At 47.4% G+C, this 15284-nt stretch overlaps 1 protein-coding gene across 11 annotated transcripts in view; it reads left to right on the plus strand.

The window, feature by feature from the left end:
- The first annotated feature begins 4925 nt into the window (after positions 1-4925).
- tns1a (tensin 1a) overlaps positions 4926-15284 on the plus strand; it is a 58280-nt gene continuing 47921 nt past the window's right edge. For 6 of the 11 annotated variants that reach the window (XM_084004418.1, XM_084004422.1, XM_084004423.1 and 3 more), the window contains exon 1: positions 4927-5146. In XM_084004418.1, the coding sequence (XP_083860544.1) occupies positions 5051-5146 (96 nt within the window). In that variant the 5' untranslated portion in view covers positions 4927-5050. Of the gene's footprint in view, positions 5147-10137; positions 10391-15284 lie in introns of those variants that run through there. The other 5 variants (XM_084004415.1, XM_084004421.1, XM_084004420.1 and 2 more) reach the window with 3 other exon arrangements.

Genomic DNA, 15284 nt, shown 5'->3' on the forward strand with positions numbered 1-15284 from the left:
GACAGAAGAACACATGGAATTCTTGATAACGACAATGATGTGAAAGCATATCACTGAATAATGACAAAAAAAACATACTGCTTTTCTTACCCAATGGCAAATTAAATAATTAAATGATAATTTCAATTACCCAATGGGACAATAAAGCAATAATCTGTGTTATTATCTGCTTGTGTCCAACCTTTCTGACTTACTTACTTACTTACTTTAATTATACTGTACTAATCTGGATTTGTCTGGATTTTTTTTTTTTTTAATGAACCTTGAAATTCTTAAAGCGTGTACAAATGGATGATGTTGTCGCTAATCTCCCGAGAGAAAGTAGATCCGCTTCTCTGTCAATAGCTTCATCATGTCTTTCCTTTTCCCTCGGGGTCGGAAGAAAGGTTGGAAGTCTTTCTGTGTGTGTGTCGGATGGGGGGTGGGTGGTGGGGTCCGGGGAGCAGATGTCGCTGGATAACCGAGTTTCCCTTGGCAGCGGGCCCCGGAAGTGTCACCGCTCATAGAACTCCACTCTAAGCGCATCCTTCCCTGTCCCTGCACATAATTTTCCCCCGCTAAAGATGAACCTGTCACCTGGAGGTTTCCCCAAGCGGAGACGGACTCCACACGAGTGCAGCAGGAAACGTTATCTTCCCCCCCTTTTTCTTCGATTCCCGTCGATTTGCCACAAATAAAGAGCGATTCTGACCGTCGGGTGAGATCAGTGGCGATCGCTGAAGTACAATGATCCAGTGTCATTGAGAATTACTGATCAAAGCACCTTCACTTAATAGACTGAATCATTGATCACAGGCCAGAAGGGTCACCTCTGTGTCTGCGGCGCTTTCTCCTGAATCAGATGTGATGAAGAGGGACATTTCAGAAACATCCAGGTGTCGTCATTATTCTGTATTATTATGTATTATGTATTAGGAGTCAGGACGGAGGTTGTATTCCATGTGGTTGAGATTTAAACTTTCACTGCAGACGATGCAAAAATGATCGTCTCTGGATAGATTTTGCATTGAAGAGGATGAATAGCAAAGGGGCCAAAAAAGACGAGGGCTAATGCTAGTAAAATGTGGCAGAAAGGGAGGGAAATTGGAACGAAGGCTGGAGAGAGAAAGGGGAATATAAGGGCGAGCGGGAGAGAGGTGGAAAGCAGATGAGTGTGCGTGTTAGTGAATGATGAGGTGTGTGATGGGACCTAATCTGCTGTCTGCTCAGTACAGTGCACACTCTGTGCTCGGAATGTGAATGGGACGCCGGTGCAGGAAACTTTAACTCTGAACCTCCTTCCGCTCCTCTTGCAGCTCGGACACCGGGATGACTGGCTGTCACCTGAGGATCGCATGACATCACTGCAAGCCTGCAAACTGGCGGTGAGCTGCTTTTTTTATTTTGAATGGTAATTCCTTGCTTGATGACTTCTTAAATGAGACTTTTTGGGAAATTTTGTGCCTAGAAGATTGATATATGATATGAAGCTATCATAGCTATCGTAGCTTAGCATGAAAAGTGGAAACAGCATGACGCTCCCTCATTAAAACGTTTTCATCTCTTTTTTTGTGTTAATCGGTACAAACAAGTGGAAAACATGAAAATGCCATGTTAACAACAGTTATGTCCAGACTATTTCTTGGCCGAGGCCAGTCATTTCCTGTAGTCTCCACTGGTTGCCTGGCAACTGGCCCTGACCAGGAAATAATTTGGCAAATAAAAGTACAAATTTTTGTTTTTTACACATGGGTTTTTGCATGGATTTAACAATTAATTATTGAGATTTAGAGGTGCTGGGAAGCCGATTGAATAATTTTTTTTACTTTTGGACAAAGCCAAGTGTTTTTTCATTCTTTATGCTGAGCTGAGTACATCAGCTGCCAATATGGGAGAGAAAGTATCTTCTCATCTCTAGTCAGTGACAAACTATTCATTTGAATGCAGTTTGCAGCATCGGTTGACTCACTTTTTCATGGCCATGTGGTAAAAGTGCGTTTATTACTCCCAGAATGTAAATCACTAAAAATAAAACACACACATTGTTTCAGATATGTGGTCAAACAGAAGGTGTTCTCACGAAACTGGGAGGTAATTTGCGTTGAATCAACAAGGGGTTTAATATAATAACACTATTTGTTGTGAAAAGCATGAACTCCAATTAGATTCCCTCCGATTTTTGTTTGCATGTGATGAAACATTTACATAACCTTGCTCTGGGCAAGTGAAGACACTGATGTGAGTGTGCAGGTGAGGCTTCAGACCTGGAGGAAGGCTTCTCATTAAGTTCCACATTAAACAACATTAAGGGACGGGCTAATCTCTGGTTATGGGAGTGAATATTTCAGTGTATTTGGATAGAAGGGGGAATTGCCAACATTTGATGAATATTGATAGACAATGGAGGATAAATAGCTAACGTGGTCCCCTGTTTTTGTGCACTCGGTGAAAAACGATAGATTCTGATCCGGCTAGGGAAAGTCATCGAGGGAGAAGTTTTTTTGGCAGCCGCCACTTTTTTCACAGGGTTTCCAGTCAAACGGATAGGCGGCGTGACAGGCCAGTCAATAGAAGTCAGCAGTGATTATGCAAGTTGCTTATGCCTTAATGAGAAAGGTCAGCGCGTTGCCAAGAGAGAGGGACACAAGCCCAGTCCGTCTGCCTCCCAGCTGATGTGTGGTTGGATTCTTGGTTTTTGCTTTTTTTCGGTGGCACATTTTTCTTCCTCCTGCAGACAAGTCGCCATAGATGTGTGAGGATCTAAAACACTAGATTAGAGACTAGACTAAATGTGTGAGATTGGAGCTTTCGACCATATCCCACTGCCTTCTTCCTTGAGTGGAACTTGCGCCGACTTCCTGTCATAACAGGTGGCCGTTCATGTTTTTTTCCCCCCCCTGTCTCTGGTGTCGAGCGTCTGCCTTGATCTTCCTCCGGACGCTCGCTGTCTCCTGGCCCGGTGTTGTGACCGGTCATGGCGCGTTGTTTGCAAACAGCTGATCGTCTGCTTCCGCCCGCTCTGTGGGTGTTTTCCCAAGAGTCCCTGCAGTTTGACCAACGGAGCGGTCGCCGCGGTGATGCCACCCCGGCATCTCGGTCCTATTTGAACCTAAATTCCAACACTTGGTTCATGCATCATGTATTCTGAATATCTGCTTGTGTGTCATGTGGCAGGAACGTGGAGGGATGACGTGCTGTGTTTATGCACCGACGTGTGCACTGAATGCAGATACATGATCACATGAAGAGGAGCTCTAATGGGAGCAGTTCTCTGTCAATAGAAAGATTATTTGTGTTATTATTGCAATCGCGTATGACCAAAACATTTTTGTGTTATGTTCCCCCAACCCACAGCTCGGGCTAAGCTAGCTTTGGTTGACAGAGCAGCATCCTCTCCACACTTTATCTCCCTCGCTCATTGCTTTGATGTGTTGTGATTGCGTTGGTGTGGCGGTGGTGTGCTGGGTGGGAGGGGTTGGAGGATGAGGGGTGGTGGTGGGGGGGTGTAGCAGAGAAAAGCGTTCTGCAGTGAAAATGTGCTCCCACTGAAGCGTAGAGAGACTGCAGCACAGTGAACGAGCCTGTGCACCACCTGCAGTCGTGTGTGTGTGTGTGTGTGTGTGTGTGTGTGTGAGGGAAATAATCACCCAAGACACAATGATTCAACACCCCGCTCCTCTCCTCTTCTGTCATCCTCCCCTCCTTCCTTTCTCTCCTCCCTCCTTCTCTCCCTTCGACCCAGTTCTCCACACACACTCCAGTCATCTCGCCCTGTGCCTGCCTTGTATCCGCCTTGCACCGTGACGGCTGCTGCGTGTCCATTTGTGTGCGTACATTGCGCATGCTGGCGTGTGTGTGTGTGTTCACCAGTGCTCAATATTCTAAAACATTCTCCTCCTCCTCCTCCTCCTCCTGCGACTCGCCGCCTTTCCCTATTTTGTCGTTCTCCCCCTCTTCCCGTCTCTCATCCGTCCATCTTGACTCCTCCATTCACTCCTTTTCCCAGCCCCGTTCTGTTGCTCCTCCACCTCCTCCCGGTGAACACTACTTGATGTGCACTTTCGTTCGTCCACGCACGTCGCCGTCGTTTCCCTCCAAACGCAAGCACTGAATGAATACACTCAATCTGTCATTCTCAGCAGAAAAACCCCTTCTGTTTTCTATCTTTTCCCTCTCTTTTCCAACCGTTATGTTCCCTGTAATTTCTCCCTTTCTCCCCCCCCCCACCCCACCACCACCACCACCACCCCCTCTTTTGCTCCCCTCCTCCCGCGCTGGCTGAGTAAGTGCTGCAGCATCAGTGCATGTGTGTATGTGTGAGAGAGCAGCACACACACAGAGAGAGAGAGAGAGAGGGGTGTGTGTGTAAGCGGAGTGTGTGAGCGCAAAACACCGGGGATCCTGAGCCTGGAGGGGAGCCGTCTGACGAGAGGGGGGCTCTTCTGCCTGTGGATGTATGTGTCAGGACAGCGGGTGGTGCTTTTTGTTGGTGTTTTTTTTGTTGTTGCAGGCAAGCGTACATGTGCATGAATGTGTGTGTGTGTGTGTGTGTGAGAGACGGGGAGTGTGGGCATGCCAGCGCGCGTGTGTGTGTGTGTAACAGTGTCGTCGATCAGCGACGGGCTCTTCGCACTATGCAGCCGACGGTGCTCATCACACTTTGAGGACTGACTCATCTAGACCGGGCTGTGGAGACAGAGACAGAGAGAGAGAGAGACAGATGGATGGGAAGACAGGAAGACAGTTTTAGGCTCTTGATGCGTTGGGTCCCTCTAGACCGCCAAAGGTCTAGTCCATTTGTGGGACACTCCACACACCAGTCCCCCCCCCCCCTCAAATTGGAATTGCCGACACATAGCCAGACAGGTAGCCACAAATTGCCACAAAAAGGGAACTAAATCGTCGTCTGTCTCGAAAGAAGGTTTTCAATTCATTTATGCTCCACGGAGGAGGTCTTTTTTTTTTTCTTCGCTTGACATCGTTCCTTTTCACTGGGGGGGGTTGCAGGATCCTATCCGGGCGCCGAGGCGGGAGATAAGAGGCTGGCAGACGAGACGGGACAGACGCAGGCATGGCTCGCCTCAACTGGTGCCTGGCTGCCGTCATCAGCTGGGGCAAGTTCCTCTTCGCCTGCTTCTTCCCTCTGCGGGGGGCCAAGCGAGACAAGGTAAGACCTCACGGAGGGGAAGGGGTTGCTGGGATTCTGTAGACTCGGTTCTGCACATCGTCAGACGTCAAACCAACGCAGGTGACTTTCTTCTGCAATAAATTGCCCCAAAAAATCTGGAATTCTCAACATACATTCAGGCCTTTCTCTCAGACATACAGCTCATGCATTTACATGCATACAGCCATTTTTTACCTAAACCACCAAGTGACGTAGCTGTGAAAAAGGAGCTTGGGCAACCGGTCATGGACCATGGGCTCTGGGAGACCGGTTGGTGTCTCTCTTAAGTGCTGATTCAAGGTCAGTGTTACATCTCCAAGTGGTCTCCAGACGGCTGCTCCAGATAGAAGATGGTGGGGGACCACGGGGATGAGATTTTTGGATATGCCACTTGCAGCAACCACCTGGAACAAATGAGAGTTGCTCCTGATTACATAGGGTCACCTTGCTTTGGGAACTGCAGAATTGTAATGCACCATTATTGGGGGGGGGGGGGGAGGTTTGCGTAATCCCATGAAAGAGCTCCCATTCATCTCCCATCGCCATTGCACGCCAAGCCTTATTTGTCCGGTTTCCTGCGCCATATTCCGATGGTCGTATGGCACATGTGAGAGGCCAAACAGAGTTCAGTGAACGCTATCAGCTGAACACTCTGTCTTTTGTCTGTTTCTCCGGGAGCCAGTGTTATGAGCGGAAAAAAAACCAACCTGGAAGCGTTGCTCTTTTCTCCCAGATAATCAACCATGTGTAACCACTAAAAGGCACAATTTCCTCTGACACACATGCGAGGACACTAGAAACCGAGCCTGAGGTCACCCTCTGATGAATGGGGATGGGTGGTATCGTTTTTGGAGGTGATTGGAGCAGTTGTCCCGAGGCAGGAAGCACTGACCAAATCAGCTTAATGCACTGCACCCTCAGCAGTTTAAAAAAAAGATCTGTCTCCTTGTCTGAAGACACCTTTTGGGACTTTCTCATCCTCATCGTTGGCTGATTTTTGCATCACGAAAGGCTCCGATCCTCTCAGCGGAAAAGGTTTGAAACTTGAGTGTTGCATTGCGTATGAGAGGCGGTTTAGGCACGCTCTAAAGTCCGGTGGTGGTGATGGGATTTTTTGCGCTTGTGGTGACGCCGTAGCAGGCAGTGCTGCAGCCGCCCGTCTCTTCAAGCCCCAACACCCTCCCACCAGCGCCAACACCAGCAGCAAACCACCCCCTCCCACCCCCACCACCCCACTGCCGCAGCTCCTTATCTCTACACCCGCGCTCAATCCCACCACACTCCCCTTGTCGCACTCTCTCTCGCATGTGTGTGTAAATGTGTGCGGAGCTTGTTAGTGCCTTTGCAGACGCACACATGCACACTTGTTATGTATCTCCTCGACCCTGTGCAATGAATCCCTAAGATGTTCATTCAGTCTCAGCGTTTTGCTCAGCCGTTGCTTTCCATCGTCTCCTCCTCTTTTCTTTGATTTGTATTTGCACTCTCAGAAACACTCCTATATTAAAAGATGGTTTTAATTAAGGTTTTTGTACTATTTTTCCAATTTGCACTGATTATTGGGCACCTTTCCCTCTCTTTCTCTAGTAACAATGCAGTTTTTACTTTGAAAAACTGTCAATTCACACTCAAAGAAAAGAGGATGCACAGCATTAGCCTTTCCTGGTCCTATAGTTCATTCAAAATATGCTACATATTGTTCCTCCTGTGAGAACATCATCAAATTTGGATATTTCTGCTTTTTTTTTATATATAACTGATGATTGCAACAACAGTTGGCTCCTACTGTAGCATCTGTAGCATGTGTTTTTTTTTTAAAAACGACCTGGACGTCAGCGAGCTCTTCAGTGGCCCCATGTGGTTCCACCGGACAAACGAAGAGTCAAATACATCGGGACACTTTTTGCAGTGTGTGCATGACAACCACTCAGTCTGCTCGCTCCAGCTGCAGCACAAGAGGCGGTCACGTGACCGACCGGGAGGTGAAAGTGGAGAGGTAAGACTCTGTGTCTTCCCCTCCGAGGACTAGCTGTGAGGTGTTCAGTTTCCATGGCAACGCGGGGCTCACACGGTCCCCACGTGACGGGGGGGGGGGGGGGGGGGGGGGGGAGATGGAGCTGGGAGTATTTGTTGGCATGCGTGTGTTTGACTGCGAATGTGAGGCGGGTTTTGTGAGAAATGGGGGAGACGGGGAGAGGGAGGCGGAGGGATGATGTGTAAAGGTTTTCTCCATGTGTGTTACTATGGTGACACTACTGTGGTACTATGGAAGGGCCCGAATTTCCTCTCATCCTCATATCCTGTCTGCTCTTCTCTCCCATTTATTTTCCTTTTTTTGTGTCTTTCCTCTTCGTTCAGCGTGTGTTCTCTTTTATCTTCCTTTTCACTTCTTTAATGGAATTTCCTCTGGCGCCTTTTCATCTCCTGTCCTCTTCTCTTTCCTTTGTTTTCCTGACTTCTTCTCTCTATTCATTGTCCTCTTGTGTCGTCTCTTCTTATTTCCTCGTCTCTTTCCTCTCTTTTCCATCTGCTTTTATTTCATTTCAGCTCCTCTCCACTTCTCCGTATTCCATTTCATCTCATTTGCTTGCCTTTTTGTGTCTTCTCTCCTTCTCCTCTCTCCACCCGTTGTATCCTCTCCTCTCCTCTGCCCTCCCCTACGTCTGTGTTTTCTGTTTACTTGCCTCCCAATTCATTTTACTAATGTCCCCCAGGGCAGTCAATTCACATCAGGCAGTACTGCAGACAGCCAAAAGAGAAGAGGGTGATGGGAAACCTGTCTGCTGAATAGCTCCTTATTCTCTTCTTCCAGATTGCCTCTCCAGCATATGCATGAAAACCTCATTCATTGCCCGTTTTGTATTTATCACTTGCTCCCAACTTACCTTCCGCCGCTGAGTAATGTCGTCCAACTGTGGCGAGCGGCGTGCAGGTACCGCGCCCAGAGAATCGCAGCCTCCATGCCCTGAATGGCTCACTGTATTCTGGGGCTCAGCGTGATGGATGCTCTGTTATTTTAGCATTAAAGCTTTAATGTGATGGATTCTCCAGCGACAGAAAGAGGAGACTGCAGACTCAATGTGTAATAATTATCTTTTCTTCTCCTCGCCGTCCTCTTCTCTTCAATCTCAGTTTTTTTTGTTTGAGCGGTAGAACTAGTACAAGCGAAATATTTAACGTTGTTTGTGTTGGTGGAGCTGGTGATCAAATATCCCTCCCTCACTAGGCTACACATATATCAAAGTTCCCTCAACCTTTACATAGGTGGAGGGCTGCTAACGTCATTAGTCTGGGATTTAATGGGGGGGTTACTGTCCCACCATGCTCTAAATTCCCTTTTCCATTCGTTGAAATTCTGTGGGAAATATAGTGTGTGTGTGTCTGCCTGCCTGTGTGTTTTCAGTGAGTTCCGGCATGTTGCATTGGGAATAAGGGAATACGAACCTGACCTCACTGTGCAAAAATGTTGTACTGAGAAAATACACCACTCCCAATAGCAGACTCCAAAATCAATGCGTCGTGCAGGTAGTAAAGTCTGACTTATTCTGGCTGCATCCAGACCGAAACAAGACACGAGATGCATGCACAAGCTCTATATGTGTGTTCATGTGTAAAAAGCTTACTGTTTCCCCATCTGCAGAAGCTGTCTGAGGGTTGGCTGGAGGCCACTAGAGGCTGCTAGCAACCCAGTTTAGCACCAGTTGGCTGCAGGGAGAAAGTGGCCGTCAAATGTGTCGAACACATCCATTTAAAACCCCAGTTCTGGAGTCAACACGCCTGCTACACAACCAGCAGAGATCCGCCCAACGCATGCTGACATTATGTTAATAGAGTACGCACACGGGGGAGACACGTGCGCAAACACAGCACAGATTATGTGTCAGGTTAGCCTATGGATTGAGGTAACTGTTACAGTGGAAGTGATGGAGTGCAGCAGGGATCAATAGAGGGTGTTTTCTCAAAATGAATTGGCTCTTAGCCCTTTATGGATCTGACTGTGGAGTGATGTAACGCGGGCGCACCGCGCTGATATAATGTTGTTTCCGCGGTGTAGATGTGCACGTGCATTGTAGCGATCCCTCACACATACATTCATGCCTGCGCAGGAAGTAACCCTGATGATGTCATCGGGGTTATGTCATCTTGAGCTTGGAGGCGACAGATTGGTGTTGTTTTGTTTACAGAAAACCTGAGTTTGCCAGGCAAGGATGGTCTCCTGAATAAAGCTATTGAGTTGCATTATGGGAAGTGGAGGATGCAGCGTTTCGGAGCTTTACTCCAAATGAGACTGTAAAGTGAAGATATCTGTGGTAGTTTCTGGCCTTCTTCATTGTTCTATAACTTTCTGGAATGCTGGAGAACCCTGTTAAGTAGCTCTGAACCAAGAAGAAGGAGTTATGTCGGTTTTCTCGCAAAACATAAAGGATGTCACGACTTTTAACCGCAAGAAGAGCAATGCACGCCTCTTGTGCACGAGACTGCGTGTGCATCTTATATCTGTGTTTCCCAGTGATGAGCTCAGCAACATCTTCTGGTACCTGTTCCTTTCTCATTGTTTGTCCGGGCTGCGTCACGGCATCTGTCGAGTCCTGCAGATATTTCTTCTTTTTTTTTAAGGAAGAGTGGAGATCTGGAAAGGGGGTTGCCGATGAAAAATTGAAGTGACATTAGCGCAGACATGAGCGAGCATGCTTGCGGAGGAGAGGTGGAGGGGAAGAGAGGTGAGGTATGCTGCGCATGGAAGCCAAGGGGGTGGATGGTGGTCAATGAATAGTGCGTGTGTGTGAAGGGAAAGGAGGGGCTAACCAGGATCATTTGAGGAGAACTTTGGGAGGGAGAAAAATAAAGACTCAACTCCCCCCTTTTCCTCCACGGAATAAAGTTACCACACTTCTATAGGGAGAGGAGGGCAGAAACCCGGGAGTAAAAGAGAGAGAGAACCAGGAGTGGAAGAGGTAGAGCAAGAGAGGGAGGGAGCTCAGATGCGGGAGACTGACTAAGGCCATCGGAGAGAGAAAACGAGAGCAGCGTTCCCTTTCCCACCCTCTGTGCAACACGCACGTCTGGCATGGATCTGCGTCGCCGAAGCCTGCTCGGAACCGCCGGGAGTTTCTGGGAATACCGTGGATTTCTGCCGTGAGAGCCCCCTTTTTCTTTTTCAGGATGCCCTCCGTCTCTCTCTCTCTGCCCTCCGCTCTGGCAGGGAGGGCCAGGACCTGGGTTTGCCTCTCCTGCATGTTTTGGGTAAGAACTCACAGATGTACAGTGTACGCATGCCCCCCGGGCCAATCAGCGAAAGGTCATCGTGGAGGAAAAAAAAGATTTTCAGAGAGGCGAGAAAAGGTGCTGCATTTTGGGTGCTGTCCAAGGGAAACAGATTGTATTACTTGAATCGTAGGAGGCTTGGTCGAGGCGTAACCAATTTACATTTATGAATAACTCCTTCACACATGCTCTTAATAACCTTCCATTGTTTTGTGCAAAGAGGTAGCAGTTCCTGGTGTTGATGTTTGGCTGAAAGTTGGAAGGACCCAACCTGGAGATAACATCCTCCATCCTTTGGTCACTAGAGTTCAACTTCCCGCGTGAGAGCATGGCCCGGCGAATCTACAGTAGCTGACTGCGTTCCGTGATGCTCGCAGGACTAATCTAGTTGACTGCTCTGCGGCGACTCGCATCGGCGCGTTTTCTTGCGTCGAGTCCACGCGGCCCGGGCTATTTCTGGTTTTCTCCTGTATAATTTAATCTGCTGCTGCTCGCTTCTCCTGCTATCTGGGACTGACTGAGTGTGTCAGGGAGCGAGGGGGCTTTCCACGCAGCATCTTGGTGAAAAAGAAGAAGAAAAAAGTCACGCTAACACACCTCTGGACATGTGTGAGGATGTGTGTGGACTATAAGACCCCTCTCTTGCAGAAGGACATCAATTCGGCGTTTAATCCTGCAGTGTCTTCTGTGTTCCTTCTTATCATGCGTATGGAATGCAAAATCGGCCCTTTTTTGTGCTATAATGTATACACAGTGTGTAATGATCACACCCAAGTGTTAAATGAGGCATCTGCCCTACTTTTCTGTAGCTTGCAAGTGGGGGAGAGGGCCATTTGGATGCAAAGAGAAAGAGGCAGCATGGAGGAGACGCTCGAGTTGTCCGGACGCAAAGGCGCCCAATCCGGCATCATCGCCCTTCACGTATCGCTGAAAGACGCGAGCGTTGCGAGGTGTGACATCGGCAGGCGGGAGGAGGAAGAGGAGAGGCTGAGTGACGTGCAAGAAGCGGGTTCTGAGAAAGCTCCTCAAACACACGCCATTAATAATGAAACACCACACACACAGAGAGCATATTAGATTTGACACGCTGACAGAAAACGGCCACAAATGCATGCTAGCTCCTCAAGCGCTGGCCAAATACTTCGATGAGCTCATTACTGCTCTATGAATAACAACAACCCTTATTTGACACATATTTACTGAAGAACTTCCTGCTGGTTTACCTGAATGAGTACGTGAAAAACAGGAAACACTCCGAGACAAGACGGTATGGTGGATCCATCATGTCTTCAGTTGTCTAACAGAGTCCCTTATTGACTGAACAGAATCCCCAGAGAGCTCTGAAAATCAATCAGGCTTTGATTGTGCGTGTCACCTCTGTGTGAGCATGTATGTGTGTGGCCTGCCGTGTATTGGGAATGTCATTTCCCCTCCGCTAATAGGAGCCTACCTTGCTAGCCCTGCCAGGTGATTAGCCTGCGTTGAGTGAGGAGATTCTTGGGTAATGAGTCGGGCCAGGCGGCTGAGCGTCATAGCAACGGCATTGTTTTTATCAGTTATTCTTTCTGTCAAATTGTTTTCTGTTTTCTTGATTCAATTACAGATTTATGTTCTTTTAGGCAAAGAAAAACGAGAGAAAATCCTTTTTACTTGAGTGTAAATCCCAGTTAATGAGCTCTTTTGGAAGCGCTGACCAAAATAAAGGGTCAAGTACCCTCGTGTGGGATCATCAGCGACTGTCGCTTTTGAGGTTATGACCTTCTGTAAGCGCCGTCAAACTCTGTTAGGCTATTTTTTTTTACAGTTATCCAGAAAAATGAGAAGGAAAACAATTTTTTTCCGTCCGGCGGTGATGATATTTGTGGTTTTGATGATGATGCCTGACTCTGAATGACAGGAAACTGCCCTCAGACCTACTTTTGGTCTTTTTGGCGATCCCTCCGACTCCCACTGGAGCTTTCTGGTTTTCTAACCAGCGCGTTGGTGGCACTGCATCGTTGAGTGTCAGACTGCCCTCAGAGAGTGTAAGCCATCACTCAGGCTAAACAACGCTCCGAGTATCTGTGACCAGGTGATTTATATGCGATGTGACCGGGCGCCTCCCTCCAGGCCCCCAGGCCACCACCAGCCAGCCTGTGACCCAGCTTCAGCACACTTCCCTTGGGCACTGTGTACTGCTCTGCCCCCCTGCATCTCATCCCCAAGTCTGGATCTCTGCCCAGGTCCGGCAGATCTATCTGCCGACGACTCAACCATCAAGGAAATAGATGGAGATATAGTTGAACACAGAAATGCTTCCAATCAACGTTTCAAAGCTAAACCTCTGTTTTATTCTTGTCCTGTGTGTTTTTTTTTCTTTCAAAGAGAAGAGAGCTCATTAGCAAACGCAGCATTCTAAGTTCATTAGCAGCTGGCTAATGATCATAAGCAGCCTAGACTTCATGATCACAGCTCATTGATCTTTGTGCCCCTCCGTCTGCACCTGGTATTGATCCTATCGTGCAAACAGCATAACGGCTGCACACACACACACACATGTATGTGGGTTTATTCGTCGCATCCATATAGCATACGAGCAGGCGCGGTAGTCACGGATACGCACGCAGCTTCTGGGCTCCTACTACAATCTGGCAACCGGCCCACGTCTCCGTCCACCGGGATCGGCTGTGTTCAGCCGCGTAAATAAAACAAGCCGAGCTCACAGCGATGGATCCATAGTCCAATGAAGTGTGGATGTAGGCAGGAAGGATGCGCTCGGTGTCTGTACATATTCTGTTCAGTTTGTGTCTCCTTGTTTGGGATCCTAAAAAGGGGATTCCCTCATGGCGTCTCCAGGAATGTGTCAGTTCCAGCTAAAAAAACTGTCAGTATTCTTATGCGTTTCACTGTTTTGAAGAAAACCGCGGCTATGGCCGTACACTTACAGCCTGCTCGACATGTTTTACTGTCATTACGGGTACTTGTGCGCTGCCATAATCACAGCGAAGAAGGCCTCTCGGGGGTTATAACCTGGGAGGAGATTTAGCGCTCCGCTCTGCTGTTTTCATGACATGTACTGTAAAAAGAAATGCTCATAAATGGAGACAACAATCAACCTGTGTGGCTTTTTTGATTTAAGGGTTGGCATGAAGACTTTTAGGAACCACTGAATCTTGTGCTGTGTAATGCCATCGGACTCAGATTTCTGCTCAGGTGGTGATCAAAGTTGTGGCGTGGTCTGAGAGTTTAAAAGTGTGCATTTTTTCCCAGTCTCCTTAGGACTGAGAGTCAGGAAACTTTGACCTCTGCTGCTTCAATTTTGATGATTGTTTTTAAATTTGCCTCTTGGGAGTCATATTGTTTCGTATTTCATGTACGTTTCTTTGCCCTGAAGGCAAGTCCTTTCGTTGATGCTTTCTAGAACAGGAAACATGTAAACGCTGACACACTCCAATATACAGAAATTACAAATATCACCCTGCGTTCTCGTTTTTCCGTCTTGTTCCTCGTTTTTCTCTCGTGTCTCACAAAGGCGCCCATTGTGCCGGACAGAATTTCAATTTGGTGGAAATTGAAAGCAGGTGTGGCTCTAGCTTTTTCATCTCGGGTGGGGGTGCAGGACTCCTCGTTCTCCGGCGGCCTGTTGGTTTCTGTGGCGGCCTGTTCATGCTTGACTTCGTTGAGTCATGTCATCCAATGTCTTTGGTTTTGGCGCTCTTTTCTTACTTTCTTTCTTTTGTCAGAGTGACTTTTTTGTGACTCATTCACTCACTTTCTTTCTCACATAGTCTAATTTCATCTCCAAAAAGCGTACTTGCTCTTGTCTAACTTTGTTTTTTAAAAAGAAGACCACATCTTTTGTGCCCCAGAGAGAAACATTTAATCCTTTGGCTAAATAAACAGAAAAAAAAACATAAAACCCAAGCAAATTAAACTAAAAAATGTCTTGTGGTTTTTCGTCTGTATTTATTTCATTATTGTTCCTTGTAGATGGTTATTGCACATCGGGGGACACTCTGACTGAGCAATTATTGGACTATGGGGTTTTGTGTCAAATTACATCATTATGCAAAATGATACTGTACATCTTTATTCCAACATGCCCCCAAACTTCTTTGTGTTTTTAAAGCATTCTTCCAATTCATGCAGAAAAACTTCAAAACCTCTCGCTCTAATGTAGGATTACACATGTGCTTCTATTCATAACTGGGTTCGTGTTGAGATGTGTGTGTGTGAGAGTGAGTGTGAATGAGGTTTTGAGGGTCTGGGCCCAGATGTAGAAGATCAAAATGCACCTGGCATAGACAGGAAGTCCAGACTGCGAACATTTGCCCGTGTATTGGGAGTTTCCGCTCTTGGCACGATGGATGTGGTGAATATTTATATGTGGCTTTGGAGGTCTTCTGGAGTTTATGGGTCTGATACATATTAGAAATGTAGTGTTTACCTGTATCTTTAACTGATTTTGTTGGCCACTTGGGGGCAGCGTAAATAAACATTGATCAAACTAAGCTAAGCTGTTCTATTTGTGTTTGCTTGAAACTAAGTCAAATACTGCTTTTATCTCTGTGTTTGGTCTCCACCTCCTATTTTAGCTGCTAGCATGACTGAAGGGATGCATGTTTTGTGATTGGTTCTATGTGCCAGGACTAATTTGTGTCCATGCGTCGTCCCTGTTCAGAAGGAGTGCCTTTGAGAGAGCCACCCCCACCCACACACACACACACACACACACACACACACACACACACCCTATCCTTTCACTTCCCTCCTGCTTCCACTTCTTGTCTCTAAGTGGGGTCGCGGTCGTGGTAGCGTAGTGATGCTTTTCATTAGCTAAGTGCAACTGAGGGAGAGGAGCAAAGGGCCTTGATTTACTGGTCCTGCTGTCTAT

This window comes from Eutrigla gurnardus (genome assembly GCF_963514095.1).
Source record: "Eutrigla gurnardus genome assembly, chromosome: 24".
Classification (NCBI taxonomy): Eukaryota; Metazoa; Chordata; class Actinopteri; order Perciformes; family Triglidae; genus Eutrigla; species Eutrigla gurnardus.